The 20,437-nt window shown below is 43.0% G+C and overlaps 1 protein-coding gene across 8 annotated transcripts in view; it reads left to right on the top strand.

Moving 5' to 3' along the window:
- Positions 1-20,437, top strand: part of MAP7D2 (MAP7 domain containing 2) — a 110,081-nt gene that overhangs the window by 70,290 nt on the left and 19,354 nt on the right. For 5 of the 8 annotated variants that reach the window (XM_078065181.1, XM_078065180.1, XM_078065183.1 and 2 more), the window contains 2 exons: positions 349-503; positions 3,217-3,344. In XM_078065181.1, the coding sequence (XP_077921307.1) occupies positions 349-503; positions 3,217-3,344 (283 nt within the window). The remainder of the gene's footprint in view (positions 1-348; positions 504-3,216; positions 3,345-20,437) is intronic. The other 3 variants (XM_078065182.1, XM_078065185.1, XM_078065187.1) reach the window with 1 other exon arrangement.

A 20,437-nucleotide genomic window follows, 5' to 3' on the forward strand; every position in this document is an offset into this window, starting at 1 on the left:
TCAGGGCTGCTATGTTAACTCTTTCCTGCACAAGGAAATTGACATTTAGAGAGGTTAAGTAATCTGCCCAAGGTGATCCAGTTATTTGGTGACAGTGCTAGTTCTGTCTGGTTCCAAAGCCCAGACTTTGAACTCATGAAATGAACTGGACTCTTGAGCATGGAGTATGGAAATCTTTCAAGATAGCATCTATTCTGCATATACTAGAAAAAGTATGGTGGTATTTAGAGAATGTGGATTGCCCATGTTATGTTTTAACAGAAAATGTGTTCTTCCCAATTCCCTCCTCTCCCTACTTTTTCCTTCTGTGCTCCCTGTCTCTTTGGCTGTGATATTGTAACCTTCTAGTATCCCATGCCTGTCCTCGTGTAGCTCCTGCTGGTCCTCTTAAATCTTCTTACAAGTCTTCTCCCACTCGGAGTGCTGAGAGGAAGAAGACTCCATCTACATCTGGTGTAGGAGATTCTGGGAAAGGAGCCCCTGCAGGAGCGGAGGCCTCTCCGGTAGGTTTAAACCCACTCTCTCACCCCTTGGGACGGGTTTATTTGACAGTATGATTACTCCCTGTGCTTCACCGGGGGTCTCTGTTTCCATCAGTCTCCAGAGACTACTCAACTGGTGGATTTGGTTTAAAAATTCACTCATCCTTTGAAAATCATTTAACTTTTTGCATCTTCCTAAATCTAAGTGCCTTGGAGCAAATTCCTAAAGACCTTGTCCTTGTTACAGACTGCCCTCCAGGGGACAGGAGTCAAAAGGAATGTTCTGAGTGTTGTCTTTTTGCTTTTAAGGATGCCAGTCTCGCCTCTACAGGCAACTAGAACTAAGGTTCTAGGTCAGCCTTCAATCCATAACAGTGGCCTTTAAACATTTTTGACATCATACTGACACCATCAGTAAAACACATGTTGAATGGGTACTCCCAATTATGTGTATTTATTTAGAAATTATACATACCATGCTGCTTTTGTTAGTTATCACTTGCTATGTAATAAATCACCCCAAACCTTAGCTGCTTAAAACAATGTTTATTACCACACTGGTTCTTTGGGTCAGAAATTGAGGATGGCTTAGCTGGGTAGTTCTGGTTCAGGGTCTGTCATGAGGGTGTGGTCAGGATAATGGCCAGAGCTATAGTCCTATGAAAGCGTGGCTGGGCTCTTCCAGAATGGCTCGCTCACATGGCTGCTGGCCTCAGTTCCTTATTGTGTGGACCTCTCCATAGAGCTGCTTGAATGTCCAAATGACATGGCAGCTGGCTTCCTCCAGAGTGAGAGATCCAGGGGAGGGGTGCGGGTGCAGGCGTGCAAGGGAAAAGCTGCAGCACCTTTTATGCTCTAATCTTATATGTTACACACCATCATTCTGCCATATGTTGTTCCTTAAAAATAAGTCACTAATACCAACCCACACTCGAAGGGAGGAGCATCAAATGACGTGTGGACTTGTTTTAAGACTGCCACATTACTGTACTATTGGACATTTATTTTATAACACTGTATGTACTTTTAAAATCCATTGTGGCCCTGAGGTTCTTACATGAGAAGTGAATGTGTCCGACCTTGGGTTTTACTGTAGGGTCAGTTACTGTATGTGTGTGTATGGGGTGGGGGCAAAGGAGGGTTTGTTGTGGAAAAGTGCAATAGGGAGAGAAGGGAACCACCCTTGTGGAGCCCTCACCTTGTGCCAGGCACAGAGGCCATACTTCCTGCTTCTTGCCGAGGGAGGCCGTGGGGATGATGTACAGGGACAGGTGGTCCCTATGGGGCTGTAGTCCCCGTTACACCAGGTACACTGTTAGAGTCCACAGCTCACTGTCTTGGGTATTAACCACATTTACACCCACCTGTAGTTTTTTTGGGTGATTATGTATTTTTCTACTCTTCCCAGTTTTTTTTTCTTTTTTAATTTTCTTTTTAATTCCAGTACAGGCTTACAGTGTTATATTACTTTCAGGTGTACAATATAGTGATTCAACAATTCTATACATTACTCAGTGCTCATCATGATAAGTGTACTCTTACTCCCCTTCACTTCTTTGACCCATCTCCTCCCCTCTCCAGCAACCACCAGTTTGTTCTCTGTATTTGAGAGTCTGTTTTTTTGTTTATCTCTTTCTTTCTTCAGTTTTGTTTCTTAAATTCCATTTATGAATGAAATCATACGGTATTTGTCTTTCTCTGACTTATTTCACTTAGCATAATACTCTCTAGATCTGTCCACATTGTTGCATATGGCAAGATTTCATTCTTTTTATGGCTAATATTCACATACTCTTTATTCATTCATTTATCAGTGGACATTTTAGCTGCTTCCATAATTTGGCTGTTATAAATAATCTGCAATAAACAGAGGGGTGCATATATCCCTTCAAATTAGTGTTTTCATATACTTTGGGTAAATACCCAGTAGTGTAATTGCTGGATCATAGGGTAGTTCTATTTTTTTTTATTTTTTTTAAAGATTTTATTTATTCATTTGAGACACAGAGAGAGAGAGAGAGAGAGAGCATGAGCAGGGAGAGAGGCAGAGGGAGAGGGAGAAGCAGGCTCCCCGCTGAGCCAGGAGCCCAATGTGGGGCTCGATCCCAGGACCCTGGGATCATGACCTGAGCCGAAGGCAGATGCTTAACCATCTGAGCCACCCAGGCGCCCCAGGGTAATTCTATTTTTTAACTTTTGGGGGAACCTCCATGCTGTTCTCCACAGTGGTGGCACCTGCTTGCATTCCCACCAACAGTGCACGAGGGTTCCTTTTTCTTCACATCCTTGCTGACATTTGTTGTTTCTTGTGTTTTTGATTTTAGCCATTCTGACAGGTGTGAGCTGATAGCTCATGGAGGTTTTGATTTGCATTTCCCTGATGATGAGTGATCTAGTTTCTATATGTCCAGAATCATAATATTCTGTTCATAACATTCATAATATTCTGTTCTGTTGTTAGCTTTTTGCAAGATAACAAAGAGTAGGAAATCTTTGCATTTTGAGGGTGAAGTTTTTTTTTTTAATTGGATGACCTCAATATTGGCCACCAAATTGATGACCTCATGGTGCTTTCCTGCAAAGGTTCCCATTATGGGAAGCACTATAGCTTCATATGGACCCTTCTGGAAGAAAGCTGTGCATCACTTGCATCTGGGTTTTGTTTTTTTTTTAAGAAATTGTAGAAGTATTGCCAGTGATGGGCCATGGCTGACCTCTTCTGTGTCCCCTCCAGTCAGAGAAGATGAAGCGGGGCCCGCGAACAACAACTTCTGTTCCCAGTGTGGGCCTTGGGTCTCCTCTGAGAAGATGCGAGTTTCCAGGAAGCATTGCTAAGAGGTCTTCTTCTCCAGTGACATCCAAGTAAGCATGTTTTCGCTTTGCCATAGTTGGACAGTGAAAGCAATTTGGTGGGGCTCTGTACACTGCGGTGTGTGCTTCCTGCTGCCACATGAGTCATGGCCAACCCGAAGAGGTGAGCAGGAGGAATGCTGGACTTTGAGTTACCTCATTTACTCTCTGTGTATCTTTTGCATAAATGGTGGGCTCTTCAGAGGTTTGTTGCCTGCTAAGTATGAGATTCTGATTTCCGGAGATGATCCATTCAACATTTTCTCTTTTGGTCCATCAGTTCCATTCTGCTTTTCTGGCATTCTCCTTCACCTGCATCTGGAGTGAAGTGATTGCATTGTGCTTGTGTGCTCAAGCTCATGTACTTGGGCACTCACTCTCTCCCTCCCTCATCTGTCTCTTCAACAGAGAGGAAATAATAAGTTGTCAGTCACCATCAGCAGTATGTTGTTTTTAAATGAAGCCATTATTTTTTTTTTTGTGAAGCACTGGGTAAACTCGCCAATGAAACCGTGTCACTGAAAAGCAAATTCACCCTGTGTGACCACTCTCGTATGTCATTAAAATATTTTGCTTATAACAAGAATGACTCAGTAAATAACTCAGTCTAGCAGAATGGAATCGTCTTCTGTAGTACTGAGAGAGAAAGAGAAATATGATTTTAATTTGGAAAATAGAAAACTCTGTAGAGAATCATGTAAGACTTGTTTAGTGCATCAGTTTGATTCAGAGAACATAGGATAAAACACAGATTTAACGAACACTTGGGCGTTTGTTAAAAATATTTCAGAGTAAAAAAATATTTCAGTGACATCAGCTCTTATTTCTAATTTGTTGCTTTCTAACAGAAACTTTTTCTCTATTATGTTGTTTAGAGAACATACAGTTTTTATAGATTACTAATACCTGTTATTGATATATCTGTCTTCTATAAGGAAAATCCTTACATAACATATTGCTGAATTAACAGCATCAAGTTTTTGTTTTGTTTTTAAGTCCATTGTGTTCTTTCTGTGCTTGTATTGCCTGTCTTTGGTTATGGTATTGCTCTCTTGCAAAATCTGAATCCATTAGGTGGGCTGTAAGGTCTCTATTTGTCTGTCTTATTTCTTTTTTTTTTTTTTTTTTTTTTTTTTTTTTTTTTTTTAAAGATTTTTATTTATTTATTTGAGAGAGAGAGAATGAGAGAGAGCACATGAGAGGGGTTAGGGTCAGAGAGAGAAGCAGACTCCCCGCCGAGCAGGGAGCCCGATGCGGGACTCGATCCAGGGACTCCAGGATCATGACCTGAGCCGAAGGCAGTCGCTTAACCAACTGAGCCACCCAGGCGCCCTGTCTGTCTTATTTCTGAGCCTTCCATTCACATTACTACTCCGGTGTTAGGGTGGGACAGTAACAGAAAAGCCTATTCATATTGGGGTTTTTCCAGATTACACCCCTTTCTTTCATAGATACTGACTCATGGTCCCTGCATGGAGAGTAGCTGGCAAGTTTCATCATCATCGTTGTAAATTTCACTAAGGTAAACTAAGGGGGTTGTTGCCCTCTGTAGAGATGAGAATTCGGTTTTTGGAAGCAGGCTCACAGTGGGCTCTGTGCTATTTCTTTGACATTGAAAATCTTGATGGTGTGTTTCAGGAACTATTTTATATTTTTTAAATTGAGATACAGTTGACAGATTACATTATATTTGTTTCAGGTGGACAGAATGAATGGTTCAATATTTGTATACATTACAAAATGATGACCATAATAAGTCTAGTTACCATCCATCACCGTACATAGGTGCAACATTTTCTTTCTTTTTTTTCTTGTGAGGGTTTTTAAAATTTATTCTCTTAGCAACTTTCAAATATGCACTACAGTACTGTATTATTAACTGGAGTCACCCTGCTGTACATTCCATTCCATGGGTTACTTATTTTATAACCAGATGTTAGTACCATTTGAACCCCTTCACCCATTTCATCCATTCCTCTACCCGCCCCCCCTTCTGGCCACCACCAGTCTGTTCTCTGGATCTGTGAGCTTGGTTTTGTTTATTTTTTAGATTCCATATGTAAGTGAGATCTTTAAGTCCTTGTCATCTGATTTATTTCACTTAGCACAATGAATGTCCTCAAGTTCTATCCATGTGTTGCACATGGCAAGATTCTATTCTCTTTTTATGGCTGAATCATATTCCATTGTATATATATATGGAGCTATTTTATATTTTAAAGGACACATCATCTAAATTTTATAAAAAGCTCATTCTGACCAAAGAGACTTAAACAAAATCCCAGACCTTTTTTTGAAGATTTTATTTAGAGAGAGAGAGCAAGCGGGGGAGGGGGGCAGAGCAGGAGGGAGAGAGAATCTCAAGCAGACTGTGCACTGAGTGCAGAGCCCATTGTGGGGTTCAATCTCACAACCCTGAGATCATGACCTGAGCCGAAATCAAGAGTCAGATGCTCAACCGACTAAGCCTTACCCAGATGCCCCAAAATCCCGGAATTTTTAATGCAATTCAATTGAGAGAAATCTTTTGAATTTCCCCTCTATATAGAAGAGTAATGGGTACCTCATAGGTGCTTTATAAATATTTGTGGAATGAATGAATGCAAGTCCCTGTGTCCCGTATGCTTCGGAGAATCCCCAAATGAGTGAGAACAGTTTCCATTTGAACAGACCCCAAGTGAGGGGAGAGAGAGATGGGAATGCAGATGAGGACAGTTGCAGGCCTAGTGCAGAGAGAGTTGTCCAACTTAAACTGCTCATCCCTCAGAACTCAGCTCAGCTGTCATCCTCTACAGAACCAGCCAAAACTGAATTCACCCCCCTCTCTGTGCTCACAGAGCCTCATGGGCATGCTCAGTGCCTCCTCTTTGCCCAGTGTTCTCAGCCCATGGGAAGCTTACCTGACAGTGAATGACAAATATAACATCAGGTGGTGAGAAGTTCTATGAAGAAAAATACAACTGGGTCAGATGCCAGAGAGTGGTGGAGGGGAGTAGTAGCTAGATATGGTGGTCAGGGAAGGCTTCTCTGGGGAGGTGACATTTGAACAGAGCCCTGTATGGAGTGAGGGAGGAAGCAGGCCATGTTGATCTGTGGCTTCTTGCACTGTATCATCTGCTAGATTGCAGGGAGGGTGGGGACTGATTGGATTTATTGCACAGTAGGTGCTTAGTGTGTGTCCATGTGACAAAAACTAGAAGGAAAGTAGAGCCTAGAGGGCGGGAGGGGATTGGCTGGTGGGTATGGGCAATGCTAGGACCATTCCTGCCCAAGGACTCAGGCCCTTTGCCTCCTCTTTCCTTCTGAGCCATTCGTTGGTTTTTTTCTCCTACTAATCAGTTCCTTAAATGTTCTCTTTTCTGGGCCATGTATTTCTCCTGGGAAATGCCTGAAGGTTGAGTGATACTGGCTTCTACAGTACTACAGTATATTCCTGCTACTTCAGCAAAGACAAATTAATGGAATGCCCTTTCTTTTCAGAGCCCTATGCATGCCATCCCTCGTGCAGGCAGGAAAAATAGTAAACTCTAACACAGCTGGACTTCGTGTGTATTGTCAAAACTACCAGAATCATTCTCCTTAAGAAGGGCCCTGGGGGGGTGCCTGGGTGGCTCAGTAGTTAAGCGTCTGCCTTCGGCTCAGGTCATGGTCCCAGGGTCCTGGGATGGAGCATCGGGTTCTCTGCTCGGCAGGAAGCCTGCTTCTCCCTCTCCCACTCCCCCTGCTTGTGTTCCCTCTCTCGCTCTCTCTCTCTCTCTGTCAAATAAATTAATTAAATCTTAAAAAAAAAAAAAAAAGAAGTGCCCTGGGGACAGGAGTTTGCTCCAGTACCTCTAAATCAGAATCACCAATTTGAGAGGTCTAAGGAGAAGCAAACATTTCTTGATTTTAAGACATTCAAAAAGAAAGATAATTTCTCCCCAGGTGAAAAATTTTTTTTTTTTTTAAGATTTTATTTATTTGCTAGAGAGAAAGCCAGAGAGGGAACACAAGCAGGGGGAGTGGGAGAGGGAGAAGCAGGCTTCCCGCTGAGCGGGGAGCCCGATGTGGGGCTCGATCCCAGCACCCTGGGACCATGACCTGAGCCGAAGGCAGACGCTTAACGACTGAGCCACCCAGGCGCCCCTCCCCAGGTGAAAATTAATGGCTGAACCACAATGGGTATGAACCAGGTCTGAGAAATGTGGAAAGTCAGGTAGACTGTAAATAAGTTCTGAAAATTCAGCCAAACTCTACAGCAGTGAAAAAGAATGGACTGCCGCTGCCCACAACCAGTGGGTGGATCTCAGGAACATAGAGTTGAGCAGCAAAAGGAAGTTGTAAAAGAATATCAGCAGTGACATTTATATTGAGTTCCCAGATGTGTAAAACCAGCATGTTTTTAAGAATATAAATGTGGTAAAAATGATTAGAAAAGGTAAGAAAATGGCAAATATAAAATGCAAAGTAATGATGGCCTCTGAGTGGGAAGTGGGGGAAGGGGTGAGGGAGGGGTACATGGGAGATTCCAGAATATTTCTAATGTCTTTCTTTGGAACTGGTTGTTAGGTGTGTGGGTATTTGTTATGTCATTCTTCATACTTTCCCTATTTTATAAATTTTTTTATGTTCAATATTGAAGAAAGAAAAAAAGAAACCCTTGATTTTTAAAATGGTGTCACATACAAAATCCCAACCAGAGTGGAATTTTCAACCTTCCCTCTGTGCAGACTAAGTGTGTGTGATCTTTAAAGCATACTGGGAGCAATGTGGCTTTGAACGGTGGTTTAGTCAGTCCTTTTGAACCCCCATCCAGAAACTCAGACACGTCATGTGATAAATGGCTCTGGCAGTGCATTGTTCTCCTCCTGAGTCTCAGATAAATTAAGTCAGTGTTCCGTGGCTGTGCATATTAATGTCATTGCTCTTTTAAGCGTTCAAGTTTATTTCCATTGTTTGCATTGTTGGGTACTTGTATGGGTTTTAGAAAACTAGCTTCAGCAACACTCTCAAAGATGTGGATGGAGCATAGCTTTCTTCTTGTAACCTAGAGAGAGGAAATCAAGTGTGGTCATGTGCGTTTGTCCAACCTGTCCCTGCCTCTGAGTGTTAGTGCTGCCTGTACTCCTAATTCTTCAGTGTGAAATGTTCTCTAATGGTTTCAGGTTTTTAGAAATATATTCTAAGTCACTTTGGTCATTATGATGGGGAATGTTTCAGTTACCTCTTGCTGCTGTAATAACCCATCCCCCAAAATTTAGTAGCACAAAATAACAATTTGTTACTAGTTTTCACAGCTCTATGACTTGGGCTTACCAGGAGGGTCTCTCTTGGGGTCTTTTGTGTGGTTTTTCTGAGGTTTGACTTGGGTTCACCTGGTGGTTCTCACTTGGGGTCTTCCACCATAGGTTCATTGTCACCTGGGGCTGCAGTTACCTGTCTTGACTGAGCTGGAAGTCTGAGATAGCCCATTCACCTGGCTGGCAGTTAATGCTGGCTATTGGCTGGAGCCCAGTGGGGGCTGGGAACCAGAATAGAATGCCTACACATAGCCTCTCCATATCACTTTGGCATCTCACAACATGGCACTGAGTTCTAAGAGGGAGTGTTCCCAAGAGCAAGTATCTCCCAGAACATGGAAGCTGCCAGGCTAGTTAAGTACTGTGCCATGAATTGTCACAGCGTTCCTTTTCTGCTGTGTTTTATTGGTCAAAGCAGTCAGGCCATCCGAGATTCAGTGGGATGGAGAAAGGAACTCAAAAGATCATGTGGGGTCAGAGGAGATATTTTTGTGATCATCTTTGGAAAATACAGTCTGCCAAACATAATCACTTTGAGAGATAGCTTATACCTGAGATCAGTTTTGTGTCAGGAGCCTAGGTTAACTCTACTTTATCATGCATTTTGAGAAACAAAACAGATTTTGTTTGTCCACATAAGGGAAAAAATTAAGACCAGGTTGTCAGCGTGGCCCAAAATAAGTACCTCCCACTCAGAATCATGGGCTCATGGAAGGTTCCTGGAGCCAGCTGATTCCTTCAATGGTTGAGGACATTTAATCAATCATTACTGAGCATCATTGCATACATTTCCCTGGTGCATATATGGTGTGGTTACCCCTGCCTACGGATGAGCATCTACTGTGGATCAGGGCCTCTGTATTGACAATCTGCCTATTGTTTTTGCCACCACCATTGTTCTCAGATAGGCTTTTACATTCTTATTTGAACATTTTCTTGAAAAGGATAATTGAAAATGTTAAGTTATGCTCCCTCTTCATAGCCATACTTATACATTCCCCCAGTCTATAGCCCTGTATTTTTTCAGTTTTACTAGAGGATAATTTGAGTTTAGACCATTTTTTTTAGTTTAGACCAATTTTAAAAGCCTTTTTATTTTTATTTTTTAATAGATTTTATTTATTTGAGAGAGTGCAAGCACAAGCAGGGGAGAGAGGGAGAGGGACAAGCAGACTCCACACTGAGCTGAGAGCCTGATGCAGGGCTTGATCCCAGGATCCTGGGATCATGGTCTGAGCCTAAGGCAGACCCTTAACCAACTGAGTCACCCAGGCACCCCAAAAGCCTTTTTATTTTTAAACCCTTTCAGCCCTACAGAAGAATTGCAAAACTATACCAAAGAACTCCTATATGCCTTTCATCCTATTAATGTTTAACCATATTTGCTTCATCATTGCCATCCCCCCACTCACTTTCTTTCTTTCTTTTTTTTTTTTTAAAGATTTTATTTATTTGACAGAGAGAGACACAGCGAGAGAGGGAACACAAGCAGGGGGAGTGGGAGACGGAGAAGCAGGCTCTCCGCTGAGCAGAGAGCCTGACGCGGGGCTCGATCCCAGGACCTCGAGATCATGACCTGAGCCGAAGGCAGACGCTTAATGACTGAGCCACCCAGGCGCCCCCCCCCCACTCACTTTCATTCACTCTATAGACACACACACACACACACACACACACACACACACACACTTTTTCCCAGAACCGTTTGAGAGTAAGTTGAAGACATCATGACTCTTTACCCCCAGGAATGAAGACGTTATTTTTGTGTAACCACAGTACAATTGTGGAAAATCACAAAATTTAATTTTGACATGTTATTGTTACTTAATTTACAGTCTATATGCAGCTTTTACTAACTGTCTCAGCGAGATTCTTCATAGCATTTTTTCCCCTGCATCCAGGATCCAACCCTGGCTCCCACATTGCATTTAGTTGTTTTGTCTTCTTGGTCTCCTTGAACTTTGAACAGTTCTTCAGCCTTTCTTCTTCATGACCTTGAGATTTTTAAAGATTTTATTTATTTATCTGTCAGAGAGAGAGAGAGAGTGAGCAAGCACAAGCAGGGGGAGCAGCAGGCAGAGGGAGAAGCAGGCTCCCCGCTGAGCAAGGAGCCCGATGCAGGACTCAATCCCAGGACCCTTTGACATTTTTAAAGAGTACAGGCCAGATATTTTTTTTTTAAGATTTTATTTATTTGACAGAGAGAGACACAGCGAGAGAGGGAACACAAGCAGGGGGAGTGGGAGAGGGAGAAGCAGGCTTCCCGCTGAGCAGGGAGCCCGACGAGGGGCTCGATCCCAGGACCCTGGGATCATGACCTGAGCGGAAGGCAGACGCTTAACGACTGAGCCATCCAGGCGCCCCCAGGCCAAATATTTTGAGGAGTGTCCTTCAATTTGGGTCAGTCTACTGTTTCCTCATGATTAGACTCAGGTTGTGCACTTGGGGCAAGAATCCCACAGAAGGCATGTTGGTTCCTTCTCAGTACATCATATCAGGAGGCCATGACGTCAGGTTGTTCCATTACTGGTGATGGTAACTTTGATCACTGGCTTAAGGTGGTATCCACAAGTTTCTTTGGTATAGAATTGCTCTTTTCCTCCCTGGAAAGTAATAAACTCTGACCATAAACATTGACTTTTCAGAATGTTGGCCAAGCTGTGCTGATGAGGAGGCCAGAGACCCCTCCCATCATGTGGGTGGGCTCTGTTCACTATGGCTGGAGTCAAGTGGCTTTAGAGAAACTAGAATTAGATTCCAAGATGTGGAGGAAAAAAGTCCTTTGGGGTTCTGCTTTGCAGTAAACTCACATCCAGAAGTGTGACAGCCCTCTCTCAACACTTATGTTTGCTGCTCTACTTACAGAGGGGTTTGCTCATATTTCCTACCAGTCATGGAACCTCAGAATATTATATAATCCTACCTTGTGCACCAGGAAGACCTGTCTCTACCACCCCAGCAAAATTTGTGAATCCCCTTTGTTAGCTCTTTAATCACTGGAGGTATTGAACTTTTTTTTTTTTTAAAGAAAGTGGCTGGATTTATTTTTTTTAAAGATTTTATTTATTTATTTGAGAGAGTGCACAAGCAAGGGGAGTGACAGAGGGAGAGGGAGAAGCAGACTCCCTGCTGAGCAGGGAGCTCGATGCGGGGCTCGATCCCAGGACCCCAGGATCACAAACTGAGCTGAAGGGAGACACTTAATTGACTGAGCCACCCAGGCACCCCAGAGGTATTGAACTTTTAAAAAATTAAAATGGGAAGCCTATAAAACAAGATGAAGAATCAAATGACTTGGGGGCCAGCCCTGGCTGTCTCACTGGTAACATCTCTTGGGAAAGGTCCTTTAAATGCTTAGGACTTTATGGTTTTCTTATCTCAGATATGAGTAATAGTAATTTCCCACCTACCTCACTAGGTTATTGTGGCAGTCAAATAGATACTTTTTGAGTAGATGAGAAAGTACTTCTCTGTGAAAGCATGGTAAGTTCCCCGATCAATTAATACTTAATTTCTTTCAACAGCTAAAGATACCTATTTCTAGGAATTTGTAAAAAAAAAAAATAATAATAATAACTTTGCCAGACTTCATTTGGTTTGCAGTAGTGAGCAGGGCTGGCCAGAGAGCTTGGAGCCTGCCAGACCAATATCACCTGGTTCAGGATGCCTGTACTCAGCATCTCTTGCAAGAACCTAACAAAGTCCTAAATCCATATAGAAAAGTAGCAAGACAGGATGAGCAGGAAACTACATAAATGGGGATAAATAGGAAATTTTTAAGATTGTATTCTGTATTTTGGTTACTTGCTGTTTAAAAAATAATCTGTAATCCCTACACTTCTCTAATTTAAAGGTTGTGTTTGTGTGTGTGTGTGTTTATGTGTGTGTGTTCTAATTCTGCATATTTACTTAGAATAGAACCTCACAGTCTGTGGTGTGAACAGAACCATTGCATGACTTTTCTGTTGAAGCAAGACTGCTCAGGGCTAAGCTGACCTGAGGCTGTCAGACCTCCCCCATCCAGGCCATTCCAGCCTTTTCTCCCTGGGATTGTAGTACTGCCATGCACCTCCATCTACAGGTTCCAGGCATACTGACTGAGGGTGTGACTTCATCACATTCCATTCCCTTCTGATAGTGAGCCATTTAAACCAGACCCTGGGGTGTATCAGGATCCACATGCAGATGTTCAGGCTGCTAAGGGGATTATAGAATGGATTGGGCCTGCAGCCAGTTCAGGCTTCTTACTCACTGCCCCCATTCCATCCCTGGGAACCCTCATGGTGGGAGCTGTGTCTGCAGAAGAGCTTCTCATCCATCTCCTCATTCACTGGCAGAGGCACCAGCACACTGCAGGCCCCCTTGGGTAGAGCCCACCTCTTCAGGCACTGCTCCGAGAAGCTCAGAGTGCATGCTTGCTATAGGCAAGTCCCAGAGTGAATGTGGTTGGACTGGGCTGCATGTGTCCAGCACCTTTGCTCAGTCTCACCAGCCGTGAGGGATCCAGCTGTGACTCTCTGTCAAAACACATAAGCCACTACTACTTACCTCTCAGGAAGCCCATAGTTGTGGCTTGGGGTGACTGTGGGGATTAGGACACCACCTCTCCAACCAGAATAGCTCTACTCTTATCAGCTTTATACAGATAGAATGTGTGGGGGGTAGCTGTATGTATGTATCACTCAGGTGCTTCTCACCTGGAGGTGACCTTGTCCCTGAGGGGACATTTGACAGTGTCTGGAGACATTTTTGGTTGTTACAACCTGGAGTTGAGGGTGACAATAGCTATTGGCATCTGGTAAGTTGAGGCCAGGGATGCTGCTAAACATCCTACATGCACGGACAGCCCTACAACAAAGAATGGTCCAGCCCCAACTGTCAATAACAGCAGGGTTGAAAAACCCTGGTACATATGGATACGTATATGGAGAGGGCAGGATTCTGTACATGGCTTTCTTTTCTTTTTCTTTCTTCTTCTTCTTTTTTTTTTTTTGTAAGAGTCTAGGAACAAAATTAGAAAATCAGGGTTAAATGGTGCAACTGGAAAGAAACACCTGGTTGCTGAGAAGTCCCTTAGGAATCGTGGGCCTGAGTCAGCTGAGCCCAAAGGCAGAGTGAGAACAGTCTGCAGGGAGGAGGCACCATCCATGTGGACAAGTTGTCACAGGGGTTCTGTGTGGCCCCAAGCCTACAGGATGATGACACAGGGAAGTTGGTGTGGCCAGTATGAAACTATTCTTTCTGGGGCCAGAGCTGTCCAGCTTGGGAGCAGACTGTTCATAAAGGCAGACAGCCTACCATGGAAGTGAGACCTGGACTGATTATCAGTAAATCAGTAAAACGGTGGATATTGAAACAGCTGAATTTTAAAAATTCAAATCAGGTTCAAGTTGTATTCATTGGGTCGAGTATGACACCATTATGTGACCCTCAGTCTGGCTTTGACTAAAAGAAGGTGGTTTCCTGGGTGTGTGTAGCTGGCCTTTTAGCATGAGAGCATCACTGGAAAACTGGCCTGCATTTTACCTAATCCACATACCACTTGACGATTAGTTTCCATTTCAAGACCAAGTATAATGTTGATTTGATCATGTTTTTCCTTACCATCAGAACCTGATTAGGTAACTCTTTTTTTTTTAATTTTTTTTTTTTAATTTTATTATGTTATGTTAGTCACCGTACAATACATCATTGGTTTTTGATGTGGTGATCCACGCTGCATTGTTTTTGTATAACACCCAGTGCTCCATGCAGTACGTGCCCTCCTTAATACCCATCACCGGGCTAACCAATCCCCCCACCCCCCTCCCCTCTAAAACCCTGTTTGTTTCTCAGAGTCCATAGTCTCTCATGGTTCATCTCTCCCTCCAATTCCCCCTCCCCATTTTTCCCTTCCTTCTCCTAATGTCCTCCATGCTATTCCTTATGTTCCACAAATAAGTGAAATCATATGATAATTGACTTTCTCTGCTTGACTTATTTCACTTAGCATAATCTCCTCCAGTCCCATCCATGTTGATGTAAAAGTTGGGTATTCATCTTTTCTGATGGCTGAGTAATATTCCATTGTATATATGGACCACATCTTCTTTATCCATTCATCTGTTGAAGGGCATCTCGGCTCTTTCCACAGTTTGGCTTTTGCGGACATTGCTGCTATGAACATTGGGGTGCATATGGCCCTTCTTTTCACTACATCTGTGTCTTTGGGGTAAATACCCAGCAGTGCAATTGCTGGGTCATAGGGTAGCTCTATTTTTAAATTTTTGAGGAACCTCCACACTGTTTTCCAAAGTGGCTGTACCAACTTGCATTCCCACCAACAGTGTAAGAAGGTTCCCCTTTCTCCACAACCTCTCCAACATTTGTTGTTTCTTTCCCTGTCCATTTTTGCCATTCTAACTGGTGTAAGGTGGTATCTCAGTGTGGTTTTGATTTGGATTTCCCTGATGGCTAATGATGATGAACATTTTTTCATGCGTCTGTTAGCCATTTGTATGTCTTCTTCAGAGGAGTGTCTGTTCATATCTTCTGCCCACTTTTTGACTTGATTATTTGTTTTTTGGGTGTTGAGTTTGAGAAGTTCTTTATAGATCTTGGATACTAGCCCTTTATCTGTAGTGTCATTGGCAAATATCTTCTCCCATTCCGTGGGTTGCCTCTTTGTTTTGTTGACTGTTTCCTTTGCTGTGCAGAAGCTTTTTATCTTGATGAACTCCCAAAAGTTCATTTTTGCTTTTGTTTCACTAGCTTTTGGAGATGTATTTTGAAAGAAGTTGCTGTGGCGATGTCAAAGAGGTTATTGCCTATGTTCTCCTCTAGGATTTTGATGGATTCCTGTCTCACATTGAGGTCTTTCATCCACTTTGAGTTTATCTTTGTGAGTGGTGTTAGAGAATGGTCGAGTTTCATTCTTCTGCATGTGGCTGTCCAATTTTCCCAGCACCATTTATTGAAGAGACTGTCTTTTTTCCATTGCATGTTTTTTCCTGCTTTGTCAAAGATTGTTTGACCATAGAGTTGAGGGTCCATACCTGGGTTCTCTATTCTGTTCCATTGGTCTATATGTCTGTTTTTGTGCCAGTACCATGCTGTCTTGATGATTACAGCTTTGTAATATAGCTTGAAATCGGGCAACGTGATGCCCCCAGCTTTGTTTTTCTTTTTCAACATTTCCTTGGCGATTTGGGGTCTTTTCTGATTCCATACAAATTTTAGGATTGTTTGTTCCAGCACTTTGAAAAATGTCATTGGAATTTTGATCGGGATGGCATTGAAGGTATAGATTGCTCTGGGTAGCATAGACATTTTAACAATGTTTATTCTTCCAATCCATGAGCATGGAATATTTTTCCATCTTTTTGTGTCTTCTTCAATTTCTTTCATGAGTGTTTTGTAGTTCCTAGAGTATAGATCCTTTACCTCTTTGGTTAGGTTTATTCCAAGGTATCTTATGGTTTTTGGTGCTATTGTAAATGGAATTGTTTCTTTAATTTCTCTTTCTACAGTTGCGTTGTTAGTGTATAAGAAAGCAACTGATTTCTGTGCACTGATTTTGTATCCTGCCACATTACTGAATTGCTGGATGAGTTCTAGTAATTTGGGGGTGGAGTCTTTTGGGTTTTCCACCTAAAGTATCATGTCGTCTGCGAAAAGAGAGAGTTTGACTTCTTCTTTGCCAATTTGAATACCTTTTATTTCTTTTTGTTGTCTGATTTCTGTTGCTAGGACTTCTAGTACTATGTTGAACAATAGTGGCAAGAGTGGGCATCCTTGACGTGTTCCTGATCTTAAGGGAAAGGCTCTCAGCTTTTCCCCATTGAGGATGATATTCGCTTGTGGGTTTTTTATAGATGGATTTTATGAACTTGAGGAATGTTGCCTCTATCCCTATACTCTGGAGAGTTTTAATCAGGAAAGGATGTTGTATTTTGTCAAATGCTTTTTCTGCATCAATTGAGAGGACCATATGGTTCTTCTCCCTCCTCTTATTAATGTGTTCTATCACATTGATTGATTTGAGAATGTTGAACCACCCTTTCATCCCAGGGATAAATCCCACTTGGTCGTGGTGGATGATCCTTTTAATGTATTGTTGGATCCTATTAGCTAGGATTTTGTTGAGGATTTTGGAATCCATATTCATCAAGGATATTGGTCTGAAATTCTCCTTTTTGATGGGGTCTTTGCCTGGTTTAGGGATTAAGGTAATGCTGGCCTCATAGAATGAGTTTGGAAGTTTTCCTTCTGTTTCTATTTTTTGAAACAGCTTCAGTAGAATAGGTATTATTTCTTCTTTGAATGTTTGGTAGAATTCCCCAGGGAATCCATCAGGCCCTGGACTCTTGTTTTTTGGGAGGTTTTTGATCACTGCTTCAATCTTGTTACTGGTTATTGGCCTATTCAGGTTGTCAATTTCTTCCTGTTTCAGCCTTGGCAGCTTATAGGTTTCCAGGAAGGCTTCCATTTCATCCAGATTGCTCAGTTTATTGGCATATAGTTGTTGATAATAATTTCTAATAATTGTTTCTATTTCCTTGGTGTTAGTCGTGATCTCTCCCCTTTCATTCATAATTTTATTAATTTGGGTCCTTTCTCTTTTCTTTTGGATAAGTCTGGCCAGTGGTTTATCGATCTTATTAATTCTTTCAAAGAACCAACTTCTAGTTTCGTTGATCTGATCTACTGTGTTTCTGGTTTCTAATTCATTGATTTCTGCTCTAATTTTAATTATTTCTCTTCTAGTGCATGGCTTAGGCGTCGTTTGTTGCTTTTTCTCTAGTTCTTTAAGGTGTAGAGTTAGTTGGTGAATTCGGGATTTTTCTATTTTTTTGAGTGAGGCTTGGATGGCTATGTATTTCCCCCTTAGGACCGCCTTTGCAGTATCCCATAGGTTTTGGACAGATGTGTTTTCATTCTCACTGATTTCCATGAATTGTTTAAGTTCTTCTTTGATTTCCTGGTTGACCCAAACATTCTTGAGCAGAGTGGTCTTTAGCTTCCAAGTGTTTGAATTTCTGCCAGATTTTTTCTTGTGATTGAGTTCCAGTTTTAGAGCATTGTGGTCTGAGAATATGCAGGGAATAATCTCAGTCTTTTGGTATCGGTTGAGACCTGACTTGTGACCCAGTATATGGTCTATTCTGGAGAAAGTTCCATGAGTGCTCGAGAAGAATGAGTATTCTGTTGTTTTAGGGTGGAATGTTCTGTAAATATCTATGAGGTCCATCTGGTCCAATGTATCATTCAAAGCTCTTGTTTCCTTGTTGATTTTCTGCTTAGATGATCTGACCATTGCTGAGAGTGGAGTATTGAGGTCTCCTACAATTAACGTATTGTTATCAATATGACTCTTTATTTTGGTGAACAGTTGGCTTATGTAGATGGCTGCTCCCATGTTGGGGGCATAGATATTTACAATTGTTAGATCTTCTTGTTGGATAGACCCTTTAAGAATGATATAGTGTCCTTCTGTGTCTCTTATTACAGACTTGAGTTTAAAATCTAATTTGTCTGACATAAGAATTGCTACCCCAGCTTTCTTTTGAGGTCCGCTGGCATGGAAGATGGATCTCCATTCACTTTCAGTCTGGATGTATCCTTAGGTTCAAAATGAGTCTCTTGTAGACAGCATATGGATGGGTCCTGTCTTTTTATCCAATCTGCAACCCTGTGCCGTTTTATGGGAGCGTTTAGGCCATTCACGTTGAGAGTGATTATTGAAAGATATGAATTAATTGTCATCATGTTGCCTGTGAAGACGTGTTTTTATAGATTGTCCCTGTAAATTTCTGTTGTAGATCACTCTTGGGGTCTTTCTCCTTTTATAGAACCCCCCTTAATATTTCTTTCAGGGCCGGCTTAGTGGTCACATATTCTTTCAGCTTCTGCCGGTCGTGGAAGCTCTGCATCTCTCCATCCATTCTAAATGAAAGCCTTGCCAGATAAAGTATTCTTGGCTGCATGTTCTTCTCATTTAGTACCCTGAATATGTCTTGCCAGGCCTTTCTGGCTTGCCAGGTCTCTGTGGATAGGTCTGACGTTATTCTGATGTTCCTCCCTCTGTACGTAAAGAATCTCTTCCCTCTAACTGCCCTTAAGATGGTTTCCTTGGTTCTAAGATTTGCAGGTTTTACTATTACATGCCGGGGTGTTGGCCTGTTTTCCTTGATCTTGGGAGGGGTCCTCTCTGCCTCTAGGACTCGAATGTTTGTTTCATTCCCCAGATTAGGGAAGTTCTCAGCTACGATTTGCTCAAATACATCTTCTAGTCCTCTCTCTCTCTCCACTCCCTCCGGGATTCCAATTATTCTGACATTGGAACACTTCATGGTGTCACTTATTTCTCTGATTCTATTTTCATGGATTCTGAGTTGTTTTTCCCTGGCCTCCTCTTTTCCCTTTTTATCTATCATATTGTCTTCCAGGTCGCTTATTCTCTCTTCTGCCTCAGTTACCCTAGCTGTTAGATTATCTAGATTGGATTGGATCTCATTGATAGCATTTTTAAGTTCTGCCAATTCACCTTTTATTTCTGCCCTTAGAGACTCTATGTTGCCATTAATTGATTTCTCCATTCTAACCATTGTCTTCACAATTGCTAGCCTGAATTCCATCTCCGACATCTTGGTTATATCTGCATCCATTTGTAAATCTGCAGCATAAGTCATAATCTCTGAGTCTTTTCTATTTTGGGGGCTCCTCCTCCTAGTCATTCTGTTGATGGGTGTTTGAGGGAATGTATAGAGTCCAAATTATTGACCAGAACCCAAGCAAGATGCACCTGTTTTCTTGGGACCTTAGGGTTGCTGGCCTCTTGTTTTCCCAGCCTGTCTTCTGCGGGAGGGGCCTGCCCTGCTGTTACTCAGGCAACCCTGTGTGGGCGGAGTTGCCCTGCGCCCCTGTGGCGGGGGATGGGCTCAGTGGGAATCAGTCTTTGGGGCTTTTGTTCTCTGGCGCCTTTCCCTGGCGGCTTTCCTCGTCTCTTCCGCGAGTCAGAGCAGAAGAGACCGTTTCCAACCCTCTGCCTCAGAGCAGAGAGACCGCAGTCTGTTCTTCAGTGAGCCCTCCAGGCCACACCGTCTCCGTTTCTGTCCGTGCTGCTTGCTATAAACTGCAGCAGCCTGGGTTGTGCGCCCCTTCGCAGCGCTCCCCGTCCTGCCTCCAGATCGGGGCACGTCTCTGTCCTTTGTGCTTCTAAAACCGCCAGCCGCTCCCAGTTCGCAAGCGCAACCCCACCGCTCCGGGTTTCCGTGCGGGTGGGGGGGGTGGCTGCAGTTCGCCAGCGTGACCCCACCGCTCCGGGTTTCTGCCCCGGGGTGGGGGTGGGGGCTGCCCTAGAGTCCTTTCCCGCCGCTACCGGGCTGCGAGTCTGTGCCCGTCCGCAGTGCGCGAGGCTGTCGCTCACCTGCGGTGTAGGATCCCCACGGCCAGGCTCCCTCCCACTGCAGTTTATCCTCCGATATCTGCCCGCGGAATCACGGCTCCCCGCTTGGTACCTCAAAACCAACCGCCTACGATATTCTGTTTGTAGAGATCCAGATCTTCTTACATCCCAGGCTGGTTTTGTGGGTGCTCAGAGTGGTCTGGTGGATATCCAGCTCAATTCCGGGACCAGTTGAAATAGGGTCCCCTACTCCTCTGCCATCTTTCCCCCCTCCTCTGATTAGGTAACTCTTAAGCCTGTGGTGATAAATTGGCCTTTAATATTATGTTGAGTTGCTATTTTTTTTTCTCGCTATTTTCATAGATCAAAAACAGTTGAACATTGGCAGTTCCATATGGTTCAATCTGCTACAGGATTGAGAGTGACGATTTGTAATTTAT

This window comes from Halichoerus grypus, chromosome X, assembly GCF_964656455.1.
Source record: "Halichoerus grypus chromosome X, mHalGry1.hap1.1, whole genome shotgun sequence".
Lineage (NCBI taxonomy): Eukaryota > Metazoa > Chordata > Mammalia > Carnivora > Phocidae > Halichoerus > Halichoerus grypus.